Source organism: Oncorhynchus tshawytscha, linkage group LG18, assembly GCF_018296145.1.
Source record: "Oncorhynchus tshawytscha isolate Ot180627B linkage group LG18, Otsh_v2.0, whole genome shotgun sequence".
NCBI classification, from domain to species: Eukaryota; Metazoa; Chordata; class Actinopteri; order Salmoniformes; family Salmonidae; genus Oncorhynchus; species Oncorhynchus tshawytscha.
Window position 1 is genome coordinate 41794895 of NC_056446.1, and position 26833 is coordinate 41821727.

General features: G+C 44.1%; 1 protein-coding gene across 2 annotated transcripts in view; it reads right to left on the reverse strand.

Moving 5' to 3' along the window:
• Positions 1-1879: 1879 nt before the first annotated feature.
• fndc4a (fibronectin type III domain containing 4a) overlaps positions 1880-26833 on the reverse strand; it is a 146594-nt gene continuing 121640 nt past the window's right edge. For both annotated transcript variants that reach the window (XM_042301106.1, XM_042301105.1), the window contains exons 4-6: positions 19386-19475; positions 13972-14105; positions 1880-3020 (exon numbers count right to left, since the gene is read on the reverse strand). In XM_042301106.1, the coding sequence (XP_042157040.1) occupies positions 2979-3020; positions 13972-14105; positions 19386-19475 (266 nt within the window). In that variant the 3' untranslated portion in view covers positions 1880-2978. The remainder of the gene's footprint in view (positions 3021-13971; positions 14106-19385; positions 19476-26833) is intronic.

Genomic DNA, 26833 nt, shown 5'->3' on the forward strand with positions numbered 1-26833 from the left:
CTTCTATTTGCTATTAACTATTAATGGCCTGTAGGCCTCATTGACCTGAGCTCAGACAACTATTAATGTCCTGTAGACCTCATTGACCTGAGCTCATACAACTATTAATGACCTGTAGGCCTCATTGACCTGAGCTCATACAACTATTAATGGCCTGTAGGCCTCATTGACCTGAGCTCATACAACTATTAATGGCCTGTAGGCCTCATTGACCTGAGCTCATACAACTATTTATGGCCTGTAGGCCTCATTTACCTGAGCTCATACAACTATTTATGGCCTGTAGGCCTCATTGACCTGAGCTCATACAACTATTAATGGCCTGTGGACCTCATTGACCTGAGCTCAGACAACTATTAATGTCCTGTAGACCTCATTGACCTGAGATCATACAACTATTAATGGCCTGTAGGCCTCATTGACCTGAGCTCATACAACTATTAATGGCCTGTAGGCCTCATTGACCTGAGCTCATACAACTATTTATGGTCTGTAGACCTCATTGACCTGAGCTCATACAACTATTAATGGCCTGTAGGCCTCATTGACCTGAGCTCATACAACTATTAATGGCCTGTAGGCCTCATTGACCTGAGCTCATACAACTATTAATGGCCTGTAGGCCTCATTGACCTGAGCTCATACAACTATTAATGGCCTGTAGACCTCATTGACCTGAGCTCAGACAACTATTAATGGCCTGTAGGCCTCATTGACCTGAGCTCATACAACTATTAATGGCCTGTAGACCTCATTGACCTGAGCTCATACAACTATTAATGGCCTGTAGACCTCATTGACAGGTGAGCTCATACTATTATATTTATGTCCTGTAGGCCTCATTGACCTGAGCTCATACAACTTGTTTTTGAGTTTAAAAAAAGCATATTATATGGATTATTTTGACTATAACAAATACTCAGATGAAACATATTGTGCTATTTATCACAGACTACTTTGTGTCAAAGTTTAACAAGGACTCTCTCCTCCTCACCAGTGTCATGATCAAAGATATGATCAAGAGCCTCACATACAGTATATTGTTTGGTCATTGTGCTGCCACAGAATGAATTGTGAGCAAGGCCTCAAATAAGCTTTTATATACCAGAGCTGTGAGAAAATTATTATTATTATTATATTATTATTATAATATTATTGAAACAATGTTGCGATTGTTTGTGAGAATGCCATCAGGTGTGGTTCCTATGGGGAAAGATTCTATTGGGGAAAGGTTCTCGTGGGGGTTGCCATGGAAGCCAAGAAGGGGAGTGAGGTGTGTGTGTTCAGGCACATGCAGGTGGGGGTCTGGGAGAGGAAGTGTGTCCATCTGATGAATGGGCATGTGCCTGAACTCAATTTTATACACTAATTGTAGTCTCACCCATTCACTTCTAGTGACCTGTCATTTTTGACTGGGGAACAACACAGGTGTACAAAAGTTAAATAATTTAATGAAAAAAATCATAAAAATGTATTTTGTGTGTTCAGAAGCCCTGTGGGGACAAAGTCATGGAACCTTAGGACAATCAGATTAAATGAACTACATTTTTCAGAGAGAGAAGAATCTGTCCAATTCGACCCGGAACGCAGCAGGAGGGTTAATGAGCAACTTTCATCCCCATCGTCCTATTGGTGAACATAGAAAACAATATAGAAAAAAACTGTGATCTGTTTTAGTACATGGTCACGGGACGGCTAGATGGTAGACCCGCCAGCGACTTCAGAATGAGTGTTGACCCTCGGGGCTAAGAGACAATGTCCTAATGGTCAAGATGTTGATTTCTCCCGTGATAGACCCGTGTGATACATATGCAAGCAATTTCAATTTGGGTCATTTCCCCTGTTACATCATAATCAGTCTGGGCAGCAGATATTCCGTTTAAATTTTGAAATAAACTTTATTGTTCAATAGTTCAGATAAAACACAGTGTCGGGATATTTACAAGTGTCAAAACATCCAAACAAACAAGTCCTAATTAAAAGGAAGGATGATCAAATGACAATATAAAAATGTATAATATTCTGCTTTCCCAGTATTGCAATAATTTCTGTTGTTGCATATTTTGTATTGGTAAAATAGAGAGCACATCAAATATTGTACTATGGATGAATGACCGGCATGCGCCCCTCCAGTAGTCAATCTTATGGAATATAGACATTTCTTCATATGCACAGACATGCGTTGACGATGGTCATAAGGTATTCATCTACAACTGCTTGTGTTCAGAACTAGTTTCTATCATTTATTAGCCTGTCTATAGTCTGTCGGACTCAGATCACAAATTTTCACCTGTGATAATTACTCCAAGTATGAGTATTTTGTGGCAACCAATTGGGATGTTATTATTGTGAAATGACTGTACAAGGGGGGAAAGAGGATTAAGATGCAAAAAAACAAAAACAGATCCAAGGATATAATCAAAGTAACATAATCCATAATCTAGTTTATATATTTTTTTAAATCCCACACGACAACATGAACACAAAGGGCTAGATTCAGTCTGTATTGCGGAAGATCCGTGTTTTACCACGATAACATTTTAAAGGGAATTTTCCGATTGAGCCTACCGACATATGCAGAGTGGACAGTCATTGCAGCCTCTGCGAACACGCAGGAACATTGCCTTTAAGAGGATCCATCTTCAGCAACACGGATTGAATCTACGACAGAGACAGATGTCCCAGAGATGGCCGTGGTGTACTAAATACAAACCAAGTATCTCACTTGAAATACTTTATGTATAACGTATTAACATTAAAATAGTGTATGTACAGTATACTTAACTCTGTGTGTGTGTGTGTGTTCTTTGCTAAATTAGCTTGGCCGACATGCATCAACGGTCATGCCTCAGGGCGGCAGTTTATCTAATGACTTGTTTCGTCTTCATCAGAGAGGAGGAGAGCCGATTTGAGGAGTTGGAGAACGTAGCGACGGAGGAGGAAGGTTGGAATTGGCGTCTGCATTCTGCATTCTTCCCTTAAACCTCAATTATGTTGATGGATTGTAGCGACGGATGAAACTGCAATAGATGGAAACAGACAGACACATCAGGCTTCGTGAGCAATATTCTGACGTTACCTAAGACCTTCATAAACACAACCAAATTATTATTTTTGTGTTCTAAAGAAGGCCATTGTAGAGGCCAAAACCTATATCTTTTAACCCTTGTGTCGTCTTAACATTCTGTATACTCCCCTTGTCCAAAGGGTTAAAAAAATGACCCGCCTTTACTAAACCCCTAAAATAAAGCAGCTTAATTTAATTTTAAACCCCAAATCTATTTTTCATGAAGAACCCATCTGTCATTCATCACCAACTGTCTGGGTTTTCCCTCTTCACGGAGCAGTGCATTTAGTCAGTGGACACCACTCGTTTTTTATTACAACACACCTGTCATAATTGTTTTCTTTACTAAAGTAGAGGTTTATTATTATTATTATTATTGATAAAGGTACTGTATAGGTGTAAATCAAATTTTTAAAATTAGCAAGAGATAGCACTTGTATAGCCTAAGAAAGTAGCAGAAATGTGCAGAAAGTAATTTTGAATGCATTTTATTGAAGGGGAACAATAACAGTCTTGAACTTTTTTGGCAACATAGTGATATATATTCTTATATACTGTACCATCGAGGACTTCAACTACAAAATACTAGTCTTCTCCCATTTTTTAACCATTGCCCCCCACCCACAAGGTTTATAAACATCAACAATAAATAATAACAAAATAAGATGATAGATAGAAATAGTGAAGAACATAAATCAATCAACTCTAATTAGCACATGTAGGACAGTATACAAGTGTGTGCATGGTCTTTGCAGATGTATTTCTCACATGTGCAGCACATAGTATTTGATTTACAGTCCTTTGGGGGGCAGAATTGGCATCTCCTCTTCTTGCCTGCTCCAGCTGCAGCCTCAGGTGGATCAGGACAAGATTCAGCCCCCTGAACAGCTTTCACAAGCGCTGCAGAAGCTGCTGTGCGGGGGAGGCGCTCCTGTCTTTGAATGTGTGGGGTTACAAGAGCCTTTCCCAGCTGCTCTAGGAACACCCTCCTCTTGTTCTGCTTATCAGGCATCCAAGTAGGTTTGATATTGTTCCATATCACAAAGGCATTGTATGAGGACACATCAATGATGTTATGGAAGATGATCAGGGGCCAGCGGGCAGTCATCCTCCTGCAGCTTTAAGTTCCAATCACCTTGTCCAGGTTGTCCATGCCTCCTTTGTTGTGGTTGTAGTCCAGGATGATGGCTGGCTTCTTGTCCTCACGATCACTGATCTCAGCCATTTTGTGCAGTGTGCTCAGGAGGACCACATTCTTGTTCCTCTTTGGGAGGTAAGAAACTAGAGGGGTGGAGGGGTTGAGGCAAATGTTGATGAGAAGGCCTCTTTCCCTATTGTTATGAGGAGTGCAGGGGGGAGTTCAGGCTTGTTCTTTCTAACTATGCCAACCATGGTGATCTTCATCTTCAGGAGCTGCTGGCTTTGTTCAATCAGTAGCTCACATAATCTCAATTTCTCATTGTATCTGTGTGTGTCTTTGTGGTGTGTCAACGATTTTATAACTGCCGGGTCAAAAATGACCCTAAGACAACCTTTGTCCCCTGGTGTTGTACAACTTTCATGGAAATATGAACAAAGGAGATGTTTCACTTTTTATAATGTTGGGGTCACTCTAGGAAAAGTAATCAAATCTCAAGATGAAAAATATATAATTTAGGGGTTTTCTCTGCTGTTAAACAGGTTCATTGGTTATTATACTGTCAGATTGAAACAAAACGGTCTGAATGTGAGAGAGAGAGAGAGAGAGAGAGCATTTCAGCAATAAAAAAATTAATTAATGGTGTAGTGTTGGATAAACCCTCCACAACATAACCACTCAAAAAAAACTGTGTGACTGATGTGGTGTCTAGTCTACTGCTGTGACTGATGAAAAAAAAAACTTTTGGTCAAAATTACCAGGGATTCTTACTGCCAATGACTATCCAGCAAATTCTCTGGCAAATCAACAAGCAGAAAGTGCAATCCCCCAAAATACCATCCAACCTGGAACTGAGTGAGTAATGTTTAGTCTGAAGCTACTTCTAAAGCCAAGAAGAAAAATACCTTACAAAAATCTCTAGATATTTGACTTAATAAAGGCTGAAGTTAAAAGGCTACCAAGCTTGCAAGGACAAAACATACCCTGCAACTTCAATTTGTACAGAGGTGTAAAGTGAAAGGTGTGAAAGCCCGTGAGACCAACAATGGCTGCAGAGTTTCACAGCCTCCCAAATGCAGAGGCCTCTTTGGTCCCCTTGTTCCATGGCTTCCCCCCTGAGCAGAGGTCATCACAGTACAGTACCCCTTGGATGTAAAAACAGAAAAGGAAATAGAAGGCATGGAAAGAGTAGAAAAAGAAGCTCCTCATGGACAATCCACCGACAGTTTTTTTTGCTGACAAATGAGAACGTATGTAACTTAATCTTCCACACAGATCATCCCCTGGCGCAGTGCTATATTAATACACTATTCATCTGTCAAGGGAAGGGGCGTTAGCGATGTGTGGAAACTCAGGGTACAATGAGGACTCTGAGACAGCCAATGTCAACCTGTAAGTCTGGAACAGTATTGGTACAGGGCAACTCCAAACAGTTGCAGCAAGACTTCCACAGAATCAAAGAGGGTGAACAGCAGCTCTTTTCTTGGTGACGATTCCCCCAACCCAAACAACTAAGACCAGACCCCTTCCTTAAACAGCCCCACAGACGAGCAACCCCAAGTGGAGAATCAAACCCCCCAGCACACAGCAGGAAAGGGTGGCAACAACACCCAAGGGAGTGGCTGAAAAAGCTTCTTCCACAACTCATGAGTGGTGATCTCCACGAAAAGACTTCCACCCTGCTACCACGAAAAGACTTCCACCCTGCTACCACGAAAAGACTTCCACCCTGCTACCACGAAAAGACTTCCACCCTGCTACCACGAAAAGACTTCCACCCTGCTACCACGAAAAGACTTCCACCCTGCTACCATAAGGCGGTTAAACGCAAGCATTTCCGGTGACTGTGTCCAACACCTAACACAAGAGCAATGGACCCCGCGAGACACTCCCCTGACAGCCACAAACACCTACAGGTTTTATTTGATTACTTTTTTGTTGTTGTTACTAGTCCAACACTCTAACCACTAGGCTACCTGCCGCCCCTACACTCTAACCACTAGGCCACCTGCCGCCCCAACACTCTAACCTCTAGGCTACCCTGCCTCCTCTACACCCTAACCACTAGGCTACCCTGCCTCCTCTACACTCTAACCACTAGGCCACCTGCCGCCCCAACACTCTAACCACTAGGCTACCCTCTCACCCACTAACCACTAGGCTACCCTGCCGCCTCTCCACTAGGCTACCCTGCCTCCTCTCTACACTCTAACCACTAGGCTACCTGCCTCCTCTACACTCTAACCACTAGGCTACCCTGCCTCCTCTACACTCTAACCACTAGGCTACCCTGCCCCCTCTACACTCTAACCACTAGGCTACCTGCCGCCTCTACAACCACTCTAACCAAACGTTAGGCTACCTGCCTCCTCTACACTCTAACCACTAGGCTACCTGCCTCCTCTACCAACCACTAGGCTACCTGCCTCCTCTACACTCTAACCACTAGGCTACCTGCCGCCTCTACACTCTAACCACTAGGCTACCCTGCCTCCACTCTAACCACTCTAACCAACCACTAGGCTACCCTGTCTCCTCTAACCACTAGGCTAACCACTCTAACCACTAGGCTACCCTGCCGCCTCTACACTCTAACCACTAGGCTACCTGCCGCCTCTACACTCTAACCACTAGGCTACCCTGCCGCCCCAAGTGCATTGACTTGTTTCAAATCAAATCAAATTTTATTTGTCACATACACATGGTTAGCAGATGTTAGTGCGAGTGTAGCGAAATGCTTGTGCTTCTAGTTCCGACAATGCAGTAATAACCAACAAGTAATCTAGCTAACAATTCCAAAACTACTACCTTATAGACACAAGTGTAAGGGGATAAAGAATATGTACATAAAGATATATGAATGAGTGATGGTACAGAGCGGCATAGGCAAGATACCGTAGATGGTATTGAGTACAGTATATACATATGAGATGAGTATGTAAACAAAGTGGCATAGTTAAAGTGGCTAGTGATACATGTATTACATAAGGATGCAGTAGATGGTATAGAGTACAGTATATACGTATACATATGAGATGAATAAGGTAGGGTATGTATACATTATATTAGGTAGCATTGTTTAAAGTGGCTAGTGATATATTTTACATCAATTCCCATCAATTCCCATTATTAAAGTGGCTGGAGTTGAGTCAGTGTCAGTGTCAGTGTGTTGGCAGCAGCCACTCAATGTTAGTGGTGGCTGTTTAACAGTCTAATGGCCTTGACATAGAAGCTGTTTTTCAGTCTCTCGGTCCCAGCTTTGATGCACCTGTACTGACCTCGCCTTCTGGATGATAGCGGGGTGAACAGGCAGTGGCTCGGGTGGTTGCTGTCCTTGATGATCTTTATGGCCTTCCTGTGACATCGGGTGGTGTAGGTGTCCTGGAGGGCAGGTAGTTTGCCCCCGGTGATGCGTTGTGCAGACCTCACTACCCTCTGGAGAGCCTTACGGTTGTGGGCGGAGCAGTTGCCGTACCAGGTGGTGATACAGCCCGACAGGATGCTCTCGATTGTGCATCTGTAGAAGTTTGTGAGTGCTTTTGGTGACAAGCCGAGTTTCTTCAGCCTCCTGAGGTTGAAGAGGCGCTGCTGCGCCTTCTTCACGATGCTGTCTGTGTGGGTGGACCAATTCAGTTTGTCTGTGATGTGTACGCCGAGGAACTTAAAACTTACTACCCTCTCCACTACTGTTCCATCGATGTGGATAGGGGGGTGTTCCCTCTGCTGTTTCCTGAAGTCCACAATCATCTCCTTAGTTTTGTTGACGTTGAGTGTGAGGTTATTTTCCTGACACCACACTCCGAGGGCCCTCACCTCCTCCTTGTAGGCCGTCTCGTCGTTGTTGGTAATCAAGCCTACCAAGTTTCACATTTTGTTAAGTTAAAGCCTTACTACAAAATGTATTAAATTTCAATTAAAAAAATGTCTTCATCAATCTACACACAATACCTCATAATGACTAAGCAAAAACATGTTTTGAGAAACTGTATTATAAATGTATTAAAAATAAAAACAGAAATACATTATTTACATAAGTATTCAGACCCTTTGTTATGAGACTCTAAATTGAGCTCCGGTTTCATCCTGTTTCCATTGATCATCCTTGAAATGTTTCTACAACTTGATTGGAGTCCACCTGTGGTAAATTCAATTGATCTGATATGGTTTGGAAAGGCACACACCTGTCTATATAAGGCCCCACAGTTGGCAGTGCAAGTCAGAGCAAAAACAAAGCCATGAGGTCAAAGGAATTGTCCGTAGACAGAGACAGAATTGTGTCGAGGCACAGATCTGGGGAAGGGTACCAAAAAATCTCTGCAGCATTGAAGTTTCACCAAGAACACAGTGGCCTCCATCATTCTTAAATGGAAGTTGTTTGAAACCACCAAGACTCTTCTTAGAGCTGGCCGACTGGACAAACTGAGCAATCGAGGGAGAAGGGCCTCTGACTGAGCTCCAGAGTTCCTCTGTGGAGATGGGAGAACCTTCCAGAAGGACAACCATCTCTGTAACATTCCACCAATCAGGCCCTTATGATAAGAGTGGCCAGACGGAAGCCACTCCTCAGTAAAAGGTACATGACAGCCCACTTGGAGTTTGCCAAAAGGCACCTAAAGGACTCAGACCATGAGAAACAAGATTCTCTGGTCTGATGAAACAAAGATTTAACTCTTTGGCCAGAATGCCAAGCATCATGTCTGGAGGAATCTTGGCACCATCCCTTCGGTGAAGCTTGGTAGTGGCAGCATCATGATGTTTTTCAGCGGCAGGGACTGAGGGAAAGATGAACGGAGCCATGCAAAGAAAGATCCTTGAGCGTTCAGGACATCAGACTGGGGTGAAGTTTCACCTTTTAACAGGACAATAACCCTAAGCACATAGCCAAGGCAATGCATGAGTGACTTTGGGACAAGTCTCTGTCCTTGAGTGGCCCAGCCAGAGCCCGGACTTGAACCCGATCGGACATCTCTGGAGAGACCTGAAAACAGCTACGCAGCAATGCTCCCCATTCAAATACAGGTGTGCCAAGCTTGTAACGTCATACCCAAGAAGACTGGAGGCTGTAATCGCTGCCAAAGGTGCTTCAACAAAGTACTGAGTAAAGGGTCTGATACTTATGGAAATGTTCTTTTTTTTTAATACATTTTTTATACATTTGTCATTATGGGGTATTGTGTGTATAGTTTGATGAGGGAAAAAAACAATTTAATCAATTTTAGAAAATGTGGAAAAAGTCAAGGGGTCTGAATACTTTCCGAATGTACTTGGAGATGACAGAATTCAACTACGACAACATAACCAACAAAAACAGAGCTGTCGCATGCTGGATCTGTACATAGTCAATGGTATGCTTTGAGGGGCTTCCTACGGTAGGTACACCAACAACTCATCCCTTGTAGACTACTCTATCACTGATCTCAACCCAGAGTCTCTCAGAGAGTTCACAGTCAGTCCACTGACACCCCTATCAGATCACAGCAAAATCACAGCCTACTTGAACAGAACAATACTCAACCATGAGGCATCAAAGCCCAACAAACTGCATGCTATTAAAAAATGCTATCGATGGAAGGAAGATAATGTAGAAGCCGACCAAAGAATAATTGGACAAAAAAAAAAGAATCCAATCCCTCAGAGACAACTTCCTCGGCAAAATGTTTCCCTGCAATAGTGAAGGTGTTCACTTAGTAGAAAGCCTGAACAGTATATTTGACATATCAGCTAACATAGCAAATAAATACAAAATCAAGCAGAAAACCTAAGAAAATTAACAGCAATGTGAAATGGTTTGATGAAGAGTGAAAAAACCTAAGAAAAGAAATTTAGAAACCTATCCATCCAAAAACTAAGAGACCCAGAACACTAAAACAGTACAGAAATGCACTAATAAAAAACCTGAAGGAACAGCAGGTCAGAAAACAGCTGTGATTGAAAAAATACATAGAATCAAATTACTGGCAAAAACATAGGTGTAACAGTATAGCTTCCGTCCCTCTCCTCGCCCCGAACCAGGGACCCTCTGCACACAACGACAACAGACATCCTCGAAGCATCGTTACCCATCGCGCCACAAAAGCCACGGGCCCTTGCAGAGCAAGACGAACCACTTCTTCAAGGTCTCAGATCGTGTGACGTCACCGATTGAAACGCTATTAGCGCGCACCACCGCTAACTAGCTAGCCATTTCACATCCGTTACATCAGTACCACCGCTAACTAGATAGCCATTTCACATCCGTTACATCAGTACCACCGCTAACTAGCTAGCCATTTCACATCCGTTACATCAGTACCACCGCTAACTAGCTAGCCATTTCACATCCGTTACATCAGTACCACCGCTAACTAGCTAGCCATTTCATATCTATGCATGGCAATTTACAAAACATAGAATCGGCTATTATAGACTACCAGAACCCATTGGATTCTCCAATTACATTGAATGAGCAACAGCAGTGGGTTCCAAACCTTTTAACCCAGGCCCCGTTTCCAGCATTGGGGAATATCCTGCACCCCCCCCCCATTCTACTATTTGCACGTTGTCACAACTGTACGTAGCTTACGCAACATTTTAAATGTTATACTACATCTTTTAACTGCTAATAATATAATGTTTTAAACGTTGTTATTCTCTTAAAATCCTACTCAGCAATTCTACCGGTTAAAGCTAATTAAAGCTTTCATCACGACCCTCATCAGAAACCCTCTCCCCATCGGACTCTTAACGACAAGAGGAAGAGGAGGATGAGCCAAGACACTGAAGAAGATTACCCCTGAGAATCTTCAAACAGGAGAGAGAGCTTCAATATCTCCTGGGTGTTGGTAAACATTATAATGAAGATGACCCCATCTCATTGACTGGCGGATGGCTTCAATACCACCAAGCTCTCAAAGATTTTCGCATGTTCCCTAAAAGGCAGAAAATAAACATCTATTCCCTATATAGTGCACTAGTTTTTTTTTTAACCAGAGCTCATAGGACATTGTTCAAAATAGCCCGGTGAAATATAGTGCACTATATATGGAATAGGGTGCCATATGGGACAAATCCTAAACCTGTTGTCCATATTACCGAGTGTTATTCAGTGTTCCACCCCCTCACACACTCTCTCTCTCTGTCCCCACTTGGCAAGCAGATCCCAGTTGCCTGTATTTTTCATAGCTTCTGCTTCACTTCTCTTCTGTCGCCCTCCACATAAAGACGCTGCTTCAACAATCCACCATTTTAACACCCAATGTAGGCGTCATCGTTGACATACTGAAATTAGGATGTATGTTTTTTTTAAATATATATCTATTTTGATATATTTTTCAGTTTGACGACAACACCTGCGAGATGGAAAGGGATGTGACATTGGGACGTTCTGTATATTCCTATAGTTCAACAGTACAGGTTGCCATGGTGACGAGGGGCTGCCTGTGAACATAACGTGGTATGTCACTGGGGTTGTTAGATGACAGGGGAATCTTTCACAGAGAAGGTCACAGGTAAACTAGTGGTTAGAGCTAGTGGTTGCTGGATCGAATCCCCGAGCTGACAAAGGTAAAAATCGGTCGTTTTGGCCCCCTGAGAGCAAGGCAGTTAACCCACTGTTCCCCGGACGCCAAAGACGTGGATGTCGAATAAGGCAGCACCCCCCGCAGCAAATGCGGAATACACATTACAGTTGAAGGTGTTCAGTTGTACAACTGACTAGGTATCCCATCTTTCCCTTTAAATGGAGCACACACACACACAGAGAAGTTCACAGTTGAAATGGAGTGCTGGGATATACTTAGGTTTCAAGGCTGAAATGGACACCACTATAGAGGTTACTGAGAGGGCAGCAACAGAAATGGGTTCCTCTGAGTGGAGAGTCTATGATTCAGCCCAGCAGTCAGGGTGTAACGTGGTGGAGTGATATGTGGATGCAGTCAGGGTGTAACGTGGTGGAGGGATATGTGGAAGCAGTCAGGGTGTAACGTGGTGGAGTGAAATGTGGATGCAGTCAGGGTGTAACGTGGTGGAGTGATATGTGGATGCAGTCAGGGTGTAACGTGGTGGAGGGATATGTGGATGCAGTCAGGGTGTAACGTGGTGGAGGGATATGTGGATGCAGTCAGGGTGTAACGTGGTGGAGGGATATGTGGATGCAGTCAGGGTGTAACGTGGTGGAGGGATATGTGGATGCAGTCAGGGTGTAACGTGGTGGAGTGATATGTGGATGCAGTCAGGGTGTAACGTGGTGGAGTGATATGTGGATGCAGTCAGGGTGTAACGTGGTGGAGGGATATGTGGATGCAGTCAGGGTGTAACGTGGTGGAGGGATATGTGGATGCAGTCAGGGTGTAACGTGGTGGAGGGATATGTGGATGCAGTCAGGGTGTAACGTGGTGGAGGGATATGTGGATGCAGTCAGGGTGTAACGTGGTGGAGGGATATGTGGATGCAGTCAGGGTGTAACGTGGTAGAGGGATATGTGGAAGCAGTCAGGGTGTAACGTGGTGGAGGGATATGTGGAAGCAGTCAGGGTGTAACGTGGTGGAGGGATATGTGGATGCAGTCAGGGTGTAACGTGGTGGAGGGATATGTGGATGCAGTCAGGGTGTAACGTGGTGGAGGGATATGTGGATGCAGTCAGGGTGTAACGTGGTGGAGTGATATGTGGATGCAGTCAGGGTGTAACGTGGTGGAGGGATATGTGGAAGCAGTCAGGGTGTAACGTGGTGGAGGGATATGTGGATGCAGTCAGGGTGTAACGTGGTGGAGGGATATGTGGATGCAGTCAGGGTGTAACGTGGTGGAGGGATATGTGGATGCAGTCAGGGTGTAACGTGGTGGAGGGATATGTGGAAGCAGTCAGGGTGTAACGTGGTGGAGTGATATGTGGATGCAGTCAGGGTGTAACGTGGTGGAGGGATATGTGGAAGCAGTCAGGGTGTAACGTGGTGGAGGGATATGTGGATGCAGTCAGGGTGTAACGTGGTGGAGGGATATGTGGATGCAGTCAGGGTGTAACGTGGTGGAGCTGTAGAGATTGCAGGTGTTGTTGTACAGTATGTGACTGCTTCTGAACGTGATATTTGATGCAAGTACATGAATACATCATCAGGTATACAATGTGGTGCCTGCTATTATTATAGTACAATTATATTACAATTACTATAGTACAATTATATTACTATTACTATAGTACAATTATATTACAATTACTATAGTACAATTATATTACTATTACTATAGTACAATTATATTACTATTACTATAGGACAATTATATTACAATTATATTACAATTACTATAGTACAATTATATTCCTATTACTATAGTACAATTATATTCCTATTACTATAGTACAATTATATTACTATTATTATAGTACAATTATATGACTATTATTATAGTACAATTATATTACAATTACTATAGTACAGTTATATTACAATTACTATAGTACATGCATATTCATATTATATTATAATTACTATAGTGCAATTATATTGCAATTATATTACAAATACAATAGTATAATTATTTTACAATGACTACAACCAGAGTAATTGCTTACTGTTACAGTATGGGTACTTGACTTAATGGCTAATAAGTTGACCATTAACTATGTACCTTGCTCATTAGCAGTCCTCCTGTAGTTGACTGTGCAACCTACAAAATGTATCCCATGGTCTGAGTGAATGCCCTCTGGTTGACCTTGTCGACCTTTCTCCGGAGCAGTCCTGTGCTGTTGATTGATTGATTAATTAATTGCTTTATTCATTCATCTATTTACCTTATTCCTCAGCAGTCCTCCGGAGCAGTGTTCTGGCGTGCTCGCCAACGACGACGGCTTTACCTTGTCTTTACCGGTACTAGAGTCGTTGTCCTTGATGATGTCATACTGCCGACAGAACAGGGCAATGACAGCTGCAGGGGGGTAGAGAGACGAGAGATGGGGATTAACATATTGTCATTGGTCACTCACAGCCATGTCACCACCATCTCATGTAATTAGTAGTGGAGACATAGTAGAGGGTACGTGGATCATTCCCTGGGGGGGTATGGCGTGACGATGGTGGTGACGATGGTGGTGTCTTTATCTTTGAGCAGGGAAGATAATTATATCTACCCAATGGTTGTGAAGGAAATGGCACCATACTCACTAGTGCACTACTTTTGTCCAGGACCAATAGGACTCTGGTCAAAAGTAGTGCATTATATAGGGAATAGGGTGCCATTTGGAACGAAGTCAATGTCTTCACTGTTGTCATACAGCACCATCGATATACTTTCCCTATGTGTGTTTGCTGGCTGTTAGAGTGGACCTTAATAGAGTAATACAACTGCAGCATCTGGATGGGTTAGTTTGGGGTGCTGCTGCATGTAAGGCAATAGAGAAGGCAATAGAGACGTTTCTTTTGTAATAACTACACAGCCCGTTGAGCTACATTAGGCACTCAACAGGAGTTGGTAGGCCCGTTCATTAGGCACTCAACAGGAGTTGGTAGGCCCGTTCATTAGGCACTCAACAGGAGTTGGTAGGCCCGTTCATTAGGCACTCAACAGGAGTTGGTAGGCATTAGGCACTCAACAGGAGTTGGTCAGCCCATTCATTAGGCACTCAACAGGAGTTGGTAGGCCCATTCATTGGGCCCTCAACAGGAGTTGGTAGGCCCGTTCATTGGGCCCTCAACAGGAGTTGGTAGGCCCGTTGAGCTACATTAGGCACTCAACAGGACTTGGTAGGCCCGTTCATTGGGCCCTCAACAGGAGTTGGTAGGCCCTTTGAGCTACATTGGGCCCTCAACAGGAGTTGGTAGGCTCGTTGAGCTACATTAGGACCTCAACAGGAGTTGGTAGGCCCGTTGAGCTACATTAGGCCCTCAACAGGAGTTGGTAGGCCCATTCATTAGGCCCTCAACAGGAGTTGGTAGGCCCGTTCATTGGGCCCTCAACAGGAGTTGGTAGGCCCGTTCATTAGGCCCTCAACAGGAGTTGGTAGGCCCATTCATTAGGCCCTCAACAGGAGTTGGTAGGCCCGTTCATTGGGCCCTCAACAGGAGTTGGTAGGCCCATTCATTAGGCCCTCAACAGGAGTTGGTAGGCCCGTTCATTAGGCCCTCAACAGGAGTTGGTAGGCCTGTTCATTGGGCCCTCAACAGGAGTTGGTAGGCCCATTCATTAGGCCCTCAACAGGAGTTGGTCCTCCAATAAAAGTCTCAGTGGATGGATGGACAATATCCCTTTAAACTGAGGGATCTGCCTGTTTGGTTCCCTGGATGAGAATGTTAGCTGGTTGATCTGCCTGTTTGGTTCTCTGGATGAGAATGTTAGCTGGTTGATCTGCCTGTTTGGTTCTCTGGATGAGAATGTTAGCTGGTTGATCTGCCTGTTTGGTTCTCTGGATGAGAATGTTAGCTGGTTGATCTGCCTGTTTGGTTCTCTGGATGAGAATGTTAGTTGGGTGCATATGTAATAGCATATATAATAGCGTTTATCCCTCAAATAAAAATCTGGACCTGGAGCCAGTTTTATGAGGAAGGAGAGATATTTGGGCGTTAAGCCTGGTTGTTCCTGCAGGTCCCTGGGGTGTAACAGCCTGGTTGTTCCTGCAGGTCCCTGGGGTGTAACAGCCTGTCAGGCCTGGTTGTCCCTGCAGGTTCCCAGGGTATAACAGCCTGTCAGGCCTGGTTGCGTCTCACACCTCACTCAGTCTTAGACCTCAGAGGCTTAAGGCCATGTCTAGTCATTACTGGGGTTGAACATCAGGGACTAGAGAGAGAAGTGTGATGTTGATTTGACGTGACAGTAGGGGAGAAGATATTTTGAAAACTGAGCCATTCTTGTTCATTTTAAAGCCGATAGGAAAATAATTTTACGATTTATATCACCCAGCTTTTGTATGATTCTGTCCAAATTAACGATGAGCTTGAAATCAGTGCTATAGTCGACTCGCTGATTGATTCATGGATTGATTGATTGACAGAGACATAGTTGTCTGCTGAATGACTCAAATGTAAATGTATATTGGAAACAGCATCCTTGGACAACTGAACACTGACCCATCCAATCTGCAATAACGAGCTTCTAAATTATTGGTAGCATGCAAAGTCATTACTGACTCCACACTCCAAGACTGCTTCCATCACGTGGCCTGGGAGATGTTTCGTATTGCGTCAGACAACAACATTGACGAATACGCTGATACGGTGTGCGAGTTCATTAGAACATGCGTTGAAGATGTCGTTCCCATAGCAACGATTAAAACATTCCCTAACCAGAAACCGTGGATTGATGGCAGCATTCGTGTGAAACTGAAGGCACGAACCACTGCTTTTAATCAGGGCAAGGTGTCTGGTAACATGGCTGAATACAAACAGTGCAGCTATTCCCTCCGCAAGGCTATCAAACAAGCTAAGCGCCAGTACAGAGACAAAGTAGAATCTCAATTCAACGGCTCAGACACAAGAGGCATGTGGCAGGGTCTACAGTCAATCACGGACTACAGGAAGAAACCCAGCCCAGTCACGGACCAGGATGTCTTGCTCCCAGGCAGACTAAATAACTTTTTGCCCGCTTTGAGGACAATACAGTGCCACTGACACGGCCTGCAACGGAAACATGCGGTCTCTCCTTCACTGCAGCCGAAGTGAGTAAGACATCTAAACGTGTTAACCCTCGCAAGGCTGCAGGCCCAGACGGCATCCCCAGCCGCGCCCTCAGAGCATGCGCAGACCAGCTGGCCGGTGTGTTTACGGACATATTCAATCAATCCCTATACCAGTCTGCTGTTCCCACATGCTTCAAGAGGGCCACCATTGTTCCTGTTCCCAAGAAAGCTAAGGTAACTGAGCTAAACGACTACCGCCCCGTAGCACTCACATCCGTCATCATGAAGTGCTTTGAGAGACTAGTCAAGGACCATATCACCTCCACCCTACCTGACACCCTTGACCCACTCCAATTTGCTTACCGCCCAAATAGGTCCACAGACGATGCAATCTCAACCACACTGCACACTGCCCTAACCCATCTGGACAAGAGGAATACCTATGTGAGAATGCTGTTCATCGACTACAGCTCGGCATTCAACACCATAGTACCCTCCAAGCTCGTCATCAAGCTCGAGACCCTGGGTCTCGACCCCGCCCTGTGCAACTGGGTACTGGACTTCCTGACGGGCCGCCCCCAGGTGGTGAGGGTAGGCAACAACATCTCCTCCCCGCTGATCCTCAACACTGGGGCCCCACAAGTGTGCGTTCTGAGCCCTCTCCTGTACTCCCTGTTCACCCACGACTGCGTGGCCATGCACGCCTCCAACTCAATCATCAAGTTTGCGGACGACACAACAGTGGTAGGCTTGATTACCAACAACGACGAGACGGCCTACAGGGAGGAGGTGAGGGCCCTCGGAGTGTGGTGTCAGGAAAATAACCTCACACTCAACGTCAACAAAACTAAGGAGATGATTGTGGACTTCAGGAAACAGCAGAGGGAACACCCCCATCCACATCGATGGAACAGTAGTGGAGAGGGTAGCAAGTTTTAAGTTCCTCGGCATACACATCACAGACAAACTGAATTGGTCCACTCACACAGACAGCATCGTGAGGAAGGCGCAGCAGCGCCTCTTCAACCTCAGGAGGCTGAAGAAATTCGGCTTGTCACCAAAAGCACTCACAAACTTCTACAGATGCACAATCGAGAGCATCCTGGCGGGCTGTATCACCGCCTGGTATGGCAACTGCACCGCCCTCAACCGTAAGGCTCTCCAGAGGGTAGTGAGGTCTGCACAACGCATCACCGGGGGCAAACTACCTGCCCTCCAGGACACCTACACCACCCGATGCTACAGGAAGGCCATAAAGATCATCAAGGACATCAACCACCCGAGCCACTGCCTGTTCACCCCGCTGCCATCCAGAAGGCGAGGTCAGTACAGGTGCATCAAAGCTGGGACCGAGAGACTGAAAAACAGCTTCTATCTCAAGGCCATCAGACTGTTAAACAGCCACCACTAACATTGAGTGGCTACTGCCAACACACTGTCAATGACACTGACTCTACTCCAGCCACTTTAATCATGGGAATCGATGGGAAATGATGTAAATATATCACTAGCCACTTTAAACAATGCTACCTTATATAATGTTACTTACCCTACATTGTTCATCTCATATGCATACGTTGATACTGTACTCTATATCATCGACTGCATCCTTATGTAATACATGTATCACTAGCCACTTTAACTATGCCACTTGGTTTACATACTTATCTCATATGTATATACTGTACTCGATATCATCTACTGTATCTTGCCTATGCTGCTCTGTACCATCACTCATTCATATATCCTTATGTACATATTCTTTATCCCCTTACATTGTGTATGACAGTAGTTTTTTTTGGAATTGTTAGTTAGATTACTTGCTCGTTATTACTGCATTGTCGGAACTAGAAGCACAAGCATTTCGCTACACTCGCATTAACATCTGCTAACCATGTGTATGTGACAAATAAAATTTGATTTGATTTGATTTGATACCTGCACTGTCCTTTTCCATACCTGCCCTGTCCTTTTCCCCTGTCCTTTTCCTTACCTGCCCTGTCCTTTTCCTTACCTGCCCTGTCCTTTACCTTACCTGTTCTTTTCCTTACCTGCCCTGTCCTTTTACTTACCTGTCCTTTTCCTTACCTGCCCTGTCCTTTTCCATACCTGCCCTGTCCTTTTCCTTACCTGCCCTGTCCTTTTCCTTACCTGTCCTTTTCCATACCTGCCCTGTCATTTTCCTTACCTGCCCTGTCCTTTTCCATACCTGCCCTGTCCTGTTCCATACCTGCCCTGTCCTTTTACCTTCCTTTTCCTTACCTGTCCTTTTTTTCCTTACCTGCCCTTTTCCATACCTGTCCTTTTACCTTACCTGCCCTGTCCTTTTCCATACCTGTCCTTTTCCTTACCTGCCCTGTCATTTTCCTTACATGCCCTTCCTTTTCCTTACCTGCCCTGTCCTTTTCCTTACCTGCCCTGTCCTTTTCCTTACCTGTCCTTTTCCATACCTGCCCTGCCCTTTTCCTTACCTGCCCTGTCCTTTTCCTTACCTGCCCTGTCCTTTTCCTTACCTGCCCTGTCCTTTTCCTTACCTGCCCTGTCCTTTTCCTTACCTGCCCTGTCCTTTTCCTTACCTGACCTGTCCTTTTCCTTACCTGCCCACATGAGCAGCACGACCACAATGATGATCACCTCTCCTGTCTGGAGCTGCCGTGACTTGTCCAGACCTTCCACTGCAGGGTCATCTGTAGTGACGGACAGAGACAACAGACCCTTTTTCTATATATTTTTTTGCACCAAAGAAAACAAGTGAAAGACAGAACAGAGCAGATAAAAGCACTGTTAAAATGGTGAGCAGGTGAGGTTGGAAACCCAAAAGGGATTATATGAAAACCACACCAAAAACAAGAAGAATATACTCACTCATTCAGAAGAAGAAACACCCACTCATTCAAGAGTTTTTCTTTATTTATTTTTTAAAACTATTTTCTACATTGTAGAATGATAGTGAAGACATTAACACGATGAAATTAAACATATGGAATAAAGTAGTAACTATTTTTTTGGGAACAAATCAAAATATATTTTAGATTTTTAAATTCTTCAAAGTAGCCACCCTTTGCCTTGATGACCTCTGTGCACACTTTTGGCATTCTCTCAACCAGTTTCACCTGGAGTACTGAGCAAATGGTCTGAATACTTATGTAAATGTGATTTAAAAATGTGCAAAAATCAGGGGATTACTGGGTAGTTTGGTTCATCAGGTTGATCCCTTGTCTATGCTTGAAGTTACTGAGGGATGATGATGTTTTGGCAAAATGAAGATAAGAATTCCAATGTGAAGAGAGGAGTATGGGACCTCTGTATCTGTACAGACCACAGACCCTGCTAATACCAAACCACCCCAGACCCTGTTAATACCAAACCACCCCAGACCCTGTCACTACCAAACCACCCCAGACCCTGTCAATACCAAACCACCGCAGACCCCGTCAATACCAAACCACCCCAGACCCTGTCAATACCAAACCACCCCAGAACCTGTCAATACCAAACCACCCCAGACCCTGTCAATACCAAACCACCCCAGACCCTGTCACTACCAAAAGACAAGTCTAGTCTTGAATTTATGTGACTTATCTATAACCTCCACCGCAGAGAGAGAAAGACAACAGACCTGGTCAGAACCAGTCAGTACCAGTCAGAACCAGTCAGTACCAGTCAGAAGTGCTGGTCAGCCCCAGAGGAGAGGAAGTGCTGGTCAGCCCCAGAGGAGAGGAAGTGCTGGTCAGCCCCAGAGGAGAGGAAGTGCTATTCAGCCCCAGAGGAGAGGAAGTGCTATTCAGCCTCAGAGGAGAGGAAGTGCTATTCAGCCTCAGAGGAGAGGAAGTGCTATTCAGCCCCAGAGGAGAGGAAGTGCTATTCAGCCTCAGAGGAGAGGAAGTGCTATTCAGCCTCAGAGGAGAGGAAGTGCTATTCAGCCTCAGAGGAGAGGATGTGCAGGTCAAAATCACACATCAATCTCCACTATTAATCATCCTAATTTAAAGGGATTGGCCAAAACTAAGGATCCATTTCCTTCCCTCTCCCATCCTATAACTTGTAGCATGGTGGAATGACACTTTATATAATGTTTACATACCCTACATTACTCAGCTCATATGTATATACTGTACTCTATACCATCTACTGCATCGTGCCGCACGGCCATCGCTCATCCATATATTTATATGTACATATTCTTATTCATCCTTTTACATTTGTGTGTATAAGGTAGTTGTAGTGAAATTGTTAGATTACTTGTTGGTTATTACTGCACTGTCAGAACTAGAAGCACAAGCATTTCACTACACTCACATTAACATCTGCTAACCATGTGTATGTGACCAATAACATTTGATTTGAAGCCAATTTGCCAATGCTAAAATCAATGCTTATATATATATATATATATATAGGGTAGCCTAGTGGTTAGAGTGTTGGACTAGTAACCGAAAGGGTTGCAAGTTCAAATCCCCGAGCTGACAAGGTACAAAGCTGTCGTTCTGCCCCTGAACAGGCAGTTAACCCACTGTTCCTAGGCCGTCATTGAAAATAAGAAGTTGTTCTTAACTGACTTGCCGAGTAAAATAAAGGTAAATAAATATATATTTTTTTAGCAAGCTAGCATCATCATGCAGCAGTGTTGATTACATTTGACACTTCGTGGCCGCCGACGTATGACATGTGACTACAGTTTGCATTGAATTGTGGGTCATATCATCCGCACAAGTGACCATCCCTACAAAAATCATGGGGGGCCGAGGGGAGAAAGTTAGTGAAACAGAGCTCTACTTTAAGGCGATAATCAAACTGCATCCCATTTCGACTGGGATCCCCGCCCCAAGAGAAAGTGACTAGTGCAAGGGCTGATGGGGTAAAAAATAATGTGTTTGGACTACAGACTTGTCCTGATACAAAATCAATGCAACCACTCCCCAGTTTCTACTCAGCAGATGCAATTGTACACACAATCAATAAACCTGATGGACTGCCACTAAGTTGGTATTGTCTTTAGATGTTCACAGCTCTCTCTCTCTCTCAGTCTCTCTCTCCTGCATCAAGGATTGTTTTCTAGTTTAATGGTGATGATTCGATTTACATCCGGAACGATTCTTGAGAGATCTCTTCAGTCCAGTTGTAGACAATCAATGCACCATTAGTTTGATGTAAACTAAACAAGCTTATATATTTTTTTACCTGCCAAGGTGTATTTGTGTTTATCGGCTGTTTTTTTAAAGAAATGTGCATTTGTGTACATCACACATGCTCAAAACAGACACACACACACACACACACACACACATACACACACACACACACACACACACACACACATACACACACACACAACACACACACACAGACACACACACACACACACTAACACACACACACACACACACACACACACACACACACACACACACACACACACACACACACACACACACACACACACACACACACACACACACACACACACACACAGAGTCTGTCTATAGCTTGTTGGGGAGCAGCCAGTGTCGCGTTGCTCTCTGTAACAGTTGTCTGCTGTCAGACTGAATGTTTTTTTAAGATAGTGACTCAGCATTCAGAACATTTTGAAGTTTCACACTAATTTGGAACCCCTTTTCTCAGATGTGTTTTGACAGCACAGACATGCCTCTCTTTATTTACTAGGCAGTAATAAAATTGAACTATAGTCTTTATTTACTCTCCTTTTAGAACACTGTATAGTTACAGTTGCTGTTTCCTGTTCCTGAGGGGTAAGTCCCCACACTTAGATGTGTCTCAAATGGCGTCCTATTTCCTGTACTATAGGGTACCATTTGAGATGCTGAAGTGTGAATCCGGGGACAGATTTATCCCCTTTTAGAAAACTGTGTAAATAAAATATATTAAAACTTCACTCAGTGTATTTCCCAGCTGGCCTGAAGACTGTTCTGAGAGCAAAGAGAAACTCTCTTTTTTGAATCCCATATGGCATCCTATTCCCTTTATAGTGTGCTACTATTTAACCAGGGACCATAGAGCTCTGGTCAAAAGTAGTGCACTATATATACTGCATGGACAAAAGTACGTGGACAGCTGTTCGTCGAACATCTCATTACAAAATCATGGGTATAAATATGGAGTTAGTTCCCTCTTTGCTACTATAACAGCCTCCTCACTTCTGGGAAGGCTTTCCATTAGATGTTGGAACATTGCTGCAGGGACATGCTTCCATTCAGCCACAAGAGCATTAGTGAGGTCGGGCACTGATGTTTGGTGATTAGGCCTGGCTCGCAGTCGGCGTTCCAATTCATCCCATAGGCGTTCAATGGGGTTGAGGTCAGGGCTCTGAGCAGGCCAGTCAAGTTCTTCCGCACGGATCTCCACAAACTATTTCTGTATGGACCTCGCTTTGTGCATGGTGGCATTGTCATGCTGCAACAGGAAAGGGCCCTTCCAAAACTGTTGACACAAAGTTGGACACAAAGTTGGAAGCACAGAATCGTCTAGAGTGTCATTGTATACTGTAACGTTAAGATTTCCCTTCACTGGAACTAAGGGGCCCGAACCATTAAAAACAGCCCAGGACCATTATTCCTCCTCCACCAAACCTTACAGTTGGCACTATGCATTCGGGCAGGTAGCATTCTCCTGGAATCCGCCAAACCCAGATTCGTCTGTTGGACTGCCAGATGGTGAAGAGTGATTCCTCACTCCAGAGAACTCGTTTCCACTGCCCCAGAGTCCAATATCGGGGAGCGTTACACCTCTCCAGCAGACGCTTGGCATTGCGTATGGTGATCTTAGGCTTGTGTGCAGCTGCTCTGCCATGGAAACCTATCAGGATAAGGTAAGACCCAGATGCAGACCGTGTCGAGGTAACAATGTTTATTACAGCAACAGCAACAGAGACAAAGGTACAGGATGACAGGCAGGTCAGGCGTGCGGGTTCAGGGTCAGGACAGGCAAGGGTGAAAACCAGGAGGGTGAAAAAAAGAGAGACTGGGAAAAGACAGGAGCTGACAGGACAAACGCAGGTAAGCTTGACAAACTGGCAACAGACAAACAGAAAACACAGGTATAAGTACACAGGGGATAATGGGGAAAACAGGCGACACCTGGGGGGGGTGGAGACAAGCACACTGATTGGTGAAACAGATCAGGGCGTGACAGAAGCCCATATTATGAAGCTCCCGACGAACAGTCCCTGTGCTGACGTTGCTTCCAGAGGCAGTTTGGAACTCGGTAGCGAGTGTTGCAACCGTGGACAGACGATTTTTACGAGCTACTCGCTTCATCACTAGGCGGTCCCGCTCTGTGAGCTTGTGTGGCCTACCACTTCACGGCAGAACCGTTGTTGCTCCTAGACGTTTCCACTTCACAGTAACAGCACTTACAGTTGACCAGGGGTAGCTCTAACAGGGTAGAAATTTGATGAACTGACTTGTTGGAAAGGTGGCATCCTATGACGGTGCCATGTTAAAAGTCACTGAGTTCTTCAGTAAGGCCATTCTACTGCCAATGTTTGTCTATGGAGATTGCATAGCTGGGTGCCCAATTTTATACACCTGTCAGCAACGGATGTGGCTGAAATAGACAAATCCACTCATTTGAAGGTGTGTCCACATACTTGTGTATCTACCTTAAAAAAAGGTATGGACGTGGGCCGGAAAACCAGTCAGTATCTGGTGTGACAACCATTTGCCTCATGCAGTGCGACACATCTCCTTCACATAAGAGTTGATCAGGCTGTTGATTGTGGCCTTTGGAATGTTGTCCCACTCCTCGTCCACTTACTAGTGTAGGAAAATCGGTCATTTGTTGTCCTGTTGGAAGATGAACCTTCGCTCCAGTCTGAGGTCTTGAGCACTCTGGAGCAGGTTTTTATCATCGATCTCTCTGTACTTTGCGCCATTCATCTTTGCCTCTATCCTGACTAGTCTCCCAGTCCCTGCTGAAAAACATCCCCACAGCATGATGCTGCCACCACCCATGCTTCACCGTAGGGATGGTGACAGGTTTCCTCCAGACATGACACTTGGCATTCAGGCCAAAGAGTTTAATCTTGGTTTCATCAGACCAGAGAATCTTGTTTCTCATGGTCTAAGAGTCTTTAGGTGCATTTTGGCACCTCCAAGCGGGCTGTCATGTACCTTTTTCTGAGGAGTGGCGTCCATCTGGCCACTCTACCGTAAAGGCCTTATTAGTGGAGTGCTGCAGAGATGGTTGTCCTTCTGGAAGGTTCAGAGTGAGCATTGGTTTCTATGTCACCTCCCTGACCAAGGCCCTTCTACCCTGATTGTACCCCGATTGTGCCACTGTGTTCTTGGGAACCTTCAATGCTGCAGAATTCTTTTGGTACCCTTCCCTAGATCTGTGCCTTGATACAATCCTGTCTCTGAGCTCTACGGACAATTCCTTCGACCTCATGGCTTGGTTTTTGCTCTGACATGCACTGTCAACTGTGGGACCTTTATATAGACAGGTGTCTGCCTTTCCAAATCATGTCCAATTAATTTAATTTACCACACGTGGACTCCAATCAAGTTGTAGAAACATCTCAAGGCTGGTCATTGGAAACTCAATTTCGAGTCTCATAGCAAAGGGTCTGAATAAATAAGGTATTTCTGTTTTAATTTTTTTATACATTTGATAAACTTTCAATACCCTGTTTTTGCTTTGTCATTATGGGTTATTGTGTGTAGATTGTTGAGGGAAAAAAAAAAAACAAATTTAATACATTTTAGAATAAGGCTGTAATGTAAAAAATGTGGAAAAAGTCAAGGGGTCTGAATATTTTCCGAAGGCACTGTATGCTGCTCTTGATGGTTTAGTGTGCTTTCATACTTTTTTATTGAGTTTCCTGTTATGCAGGCCACCATAGGAACTACAAACGAGAGGAGGGCGGGGCTTACATTTTCTTCCTGGAATGTCAAGGATTTAAACAAACCAATCAAGAGAGACAAGGTCCTAGCCCACATGAAATCACTCTCGTCTGATATTATATTTTTTGCAAGAATCCCATCTGAAAAACAATTCTCATAGCAGACTCAAATGTAGGTGGGTGGGTTAAGTTATTCATTCTAGCTTCTCCGCCAAAACGAGAGGCACAGCAATTCTGGTACGGAAAGAAATTCCCTTTCTACATAAAACCACTATTACAAATAGAAAGGGCGATCGTAATAGGATTGACCCATTCTACTTCTGTAACTCTACTGAATATATATGGGCCAAACATTGATAACCTCACCTTTTTCAAAAGAGTCCTTGCCCTGATTCCAGATATCTCCCATACTAAACCTGGTCATTGGTGGGGGGGACCTTAACCGTGTACTAGACCAATATTTGGATAGATCCTCTACCTGGCGTACCCCTACCTCCTATTCAAGCAAATTCTTGAATACCTACATCAAAAATGCGAACTTATTTGATATTTGGATCATCTCCAATCTTACAGGTAGGGAATACTCATTTCACTCTCATGTTCGCAATGTTTATACCCGAATTGACTACTTTTTGGTTGATGCTAAATTAGTCCCTTATACCTGTAATGAGAAGTATCATGATATTATCATTTCTGACCGCTCACCTTTTTCCCTGCGATTGGGTGACATCGTATCAAGCGAGAGGGTCTAGAGGTTTAATCCTCAGCTCCTCACAGAACTGACATCCTGTGAACATCTTAAAGACCAAATATAATTTTTCTTTGATACCAACAACAACACAGAATTGTGGGAAACACTGGGGTGCTTATTTGAGAGGCTGTCCTTTCAGGCTGCCAGGAGAAAAACCGAGAAAATGTTGTAGAATTTGACAAATAAATAAATAAAATAAATTCACTTATAGTTAGTCATACATCTATGGAGAAACATAAATAAAATAACATTTGAATATAATCGGATTCTCTCAGCTAAAATGGATAAATATTTTCTCTTATAACAAGCACAAATATTTTTAGTTTGGTGACAAACCGCAAATTACTTGCCAGACAACTTTCAAAAAACTGAGAGCAACCAAATGATACACAAAGTTAAATCTGTATCTCGGGGAATTACTCTCTTCGCCTAAG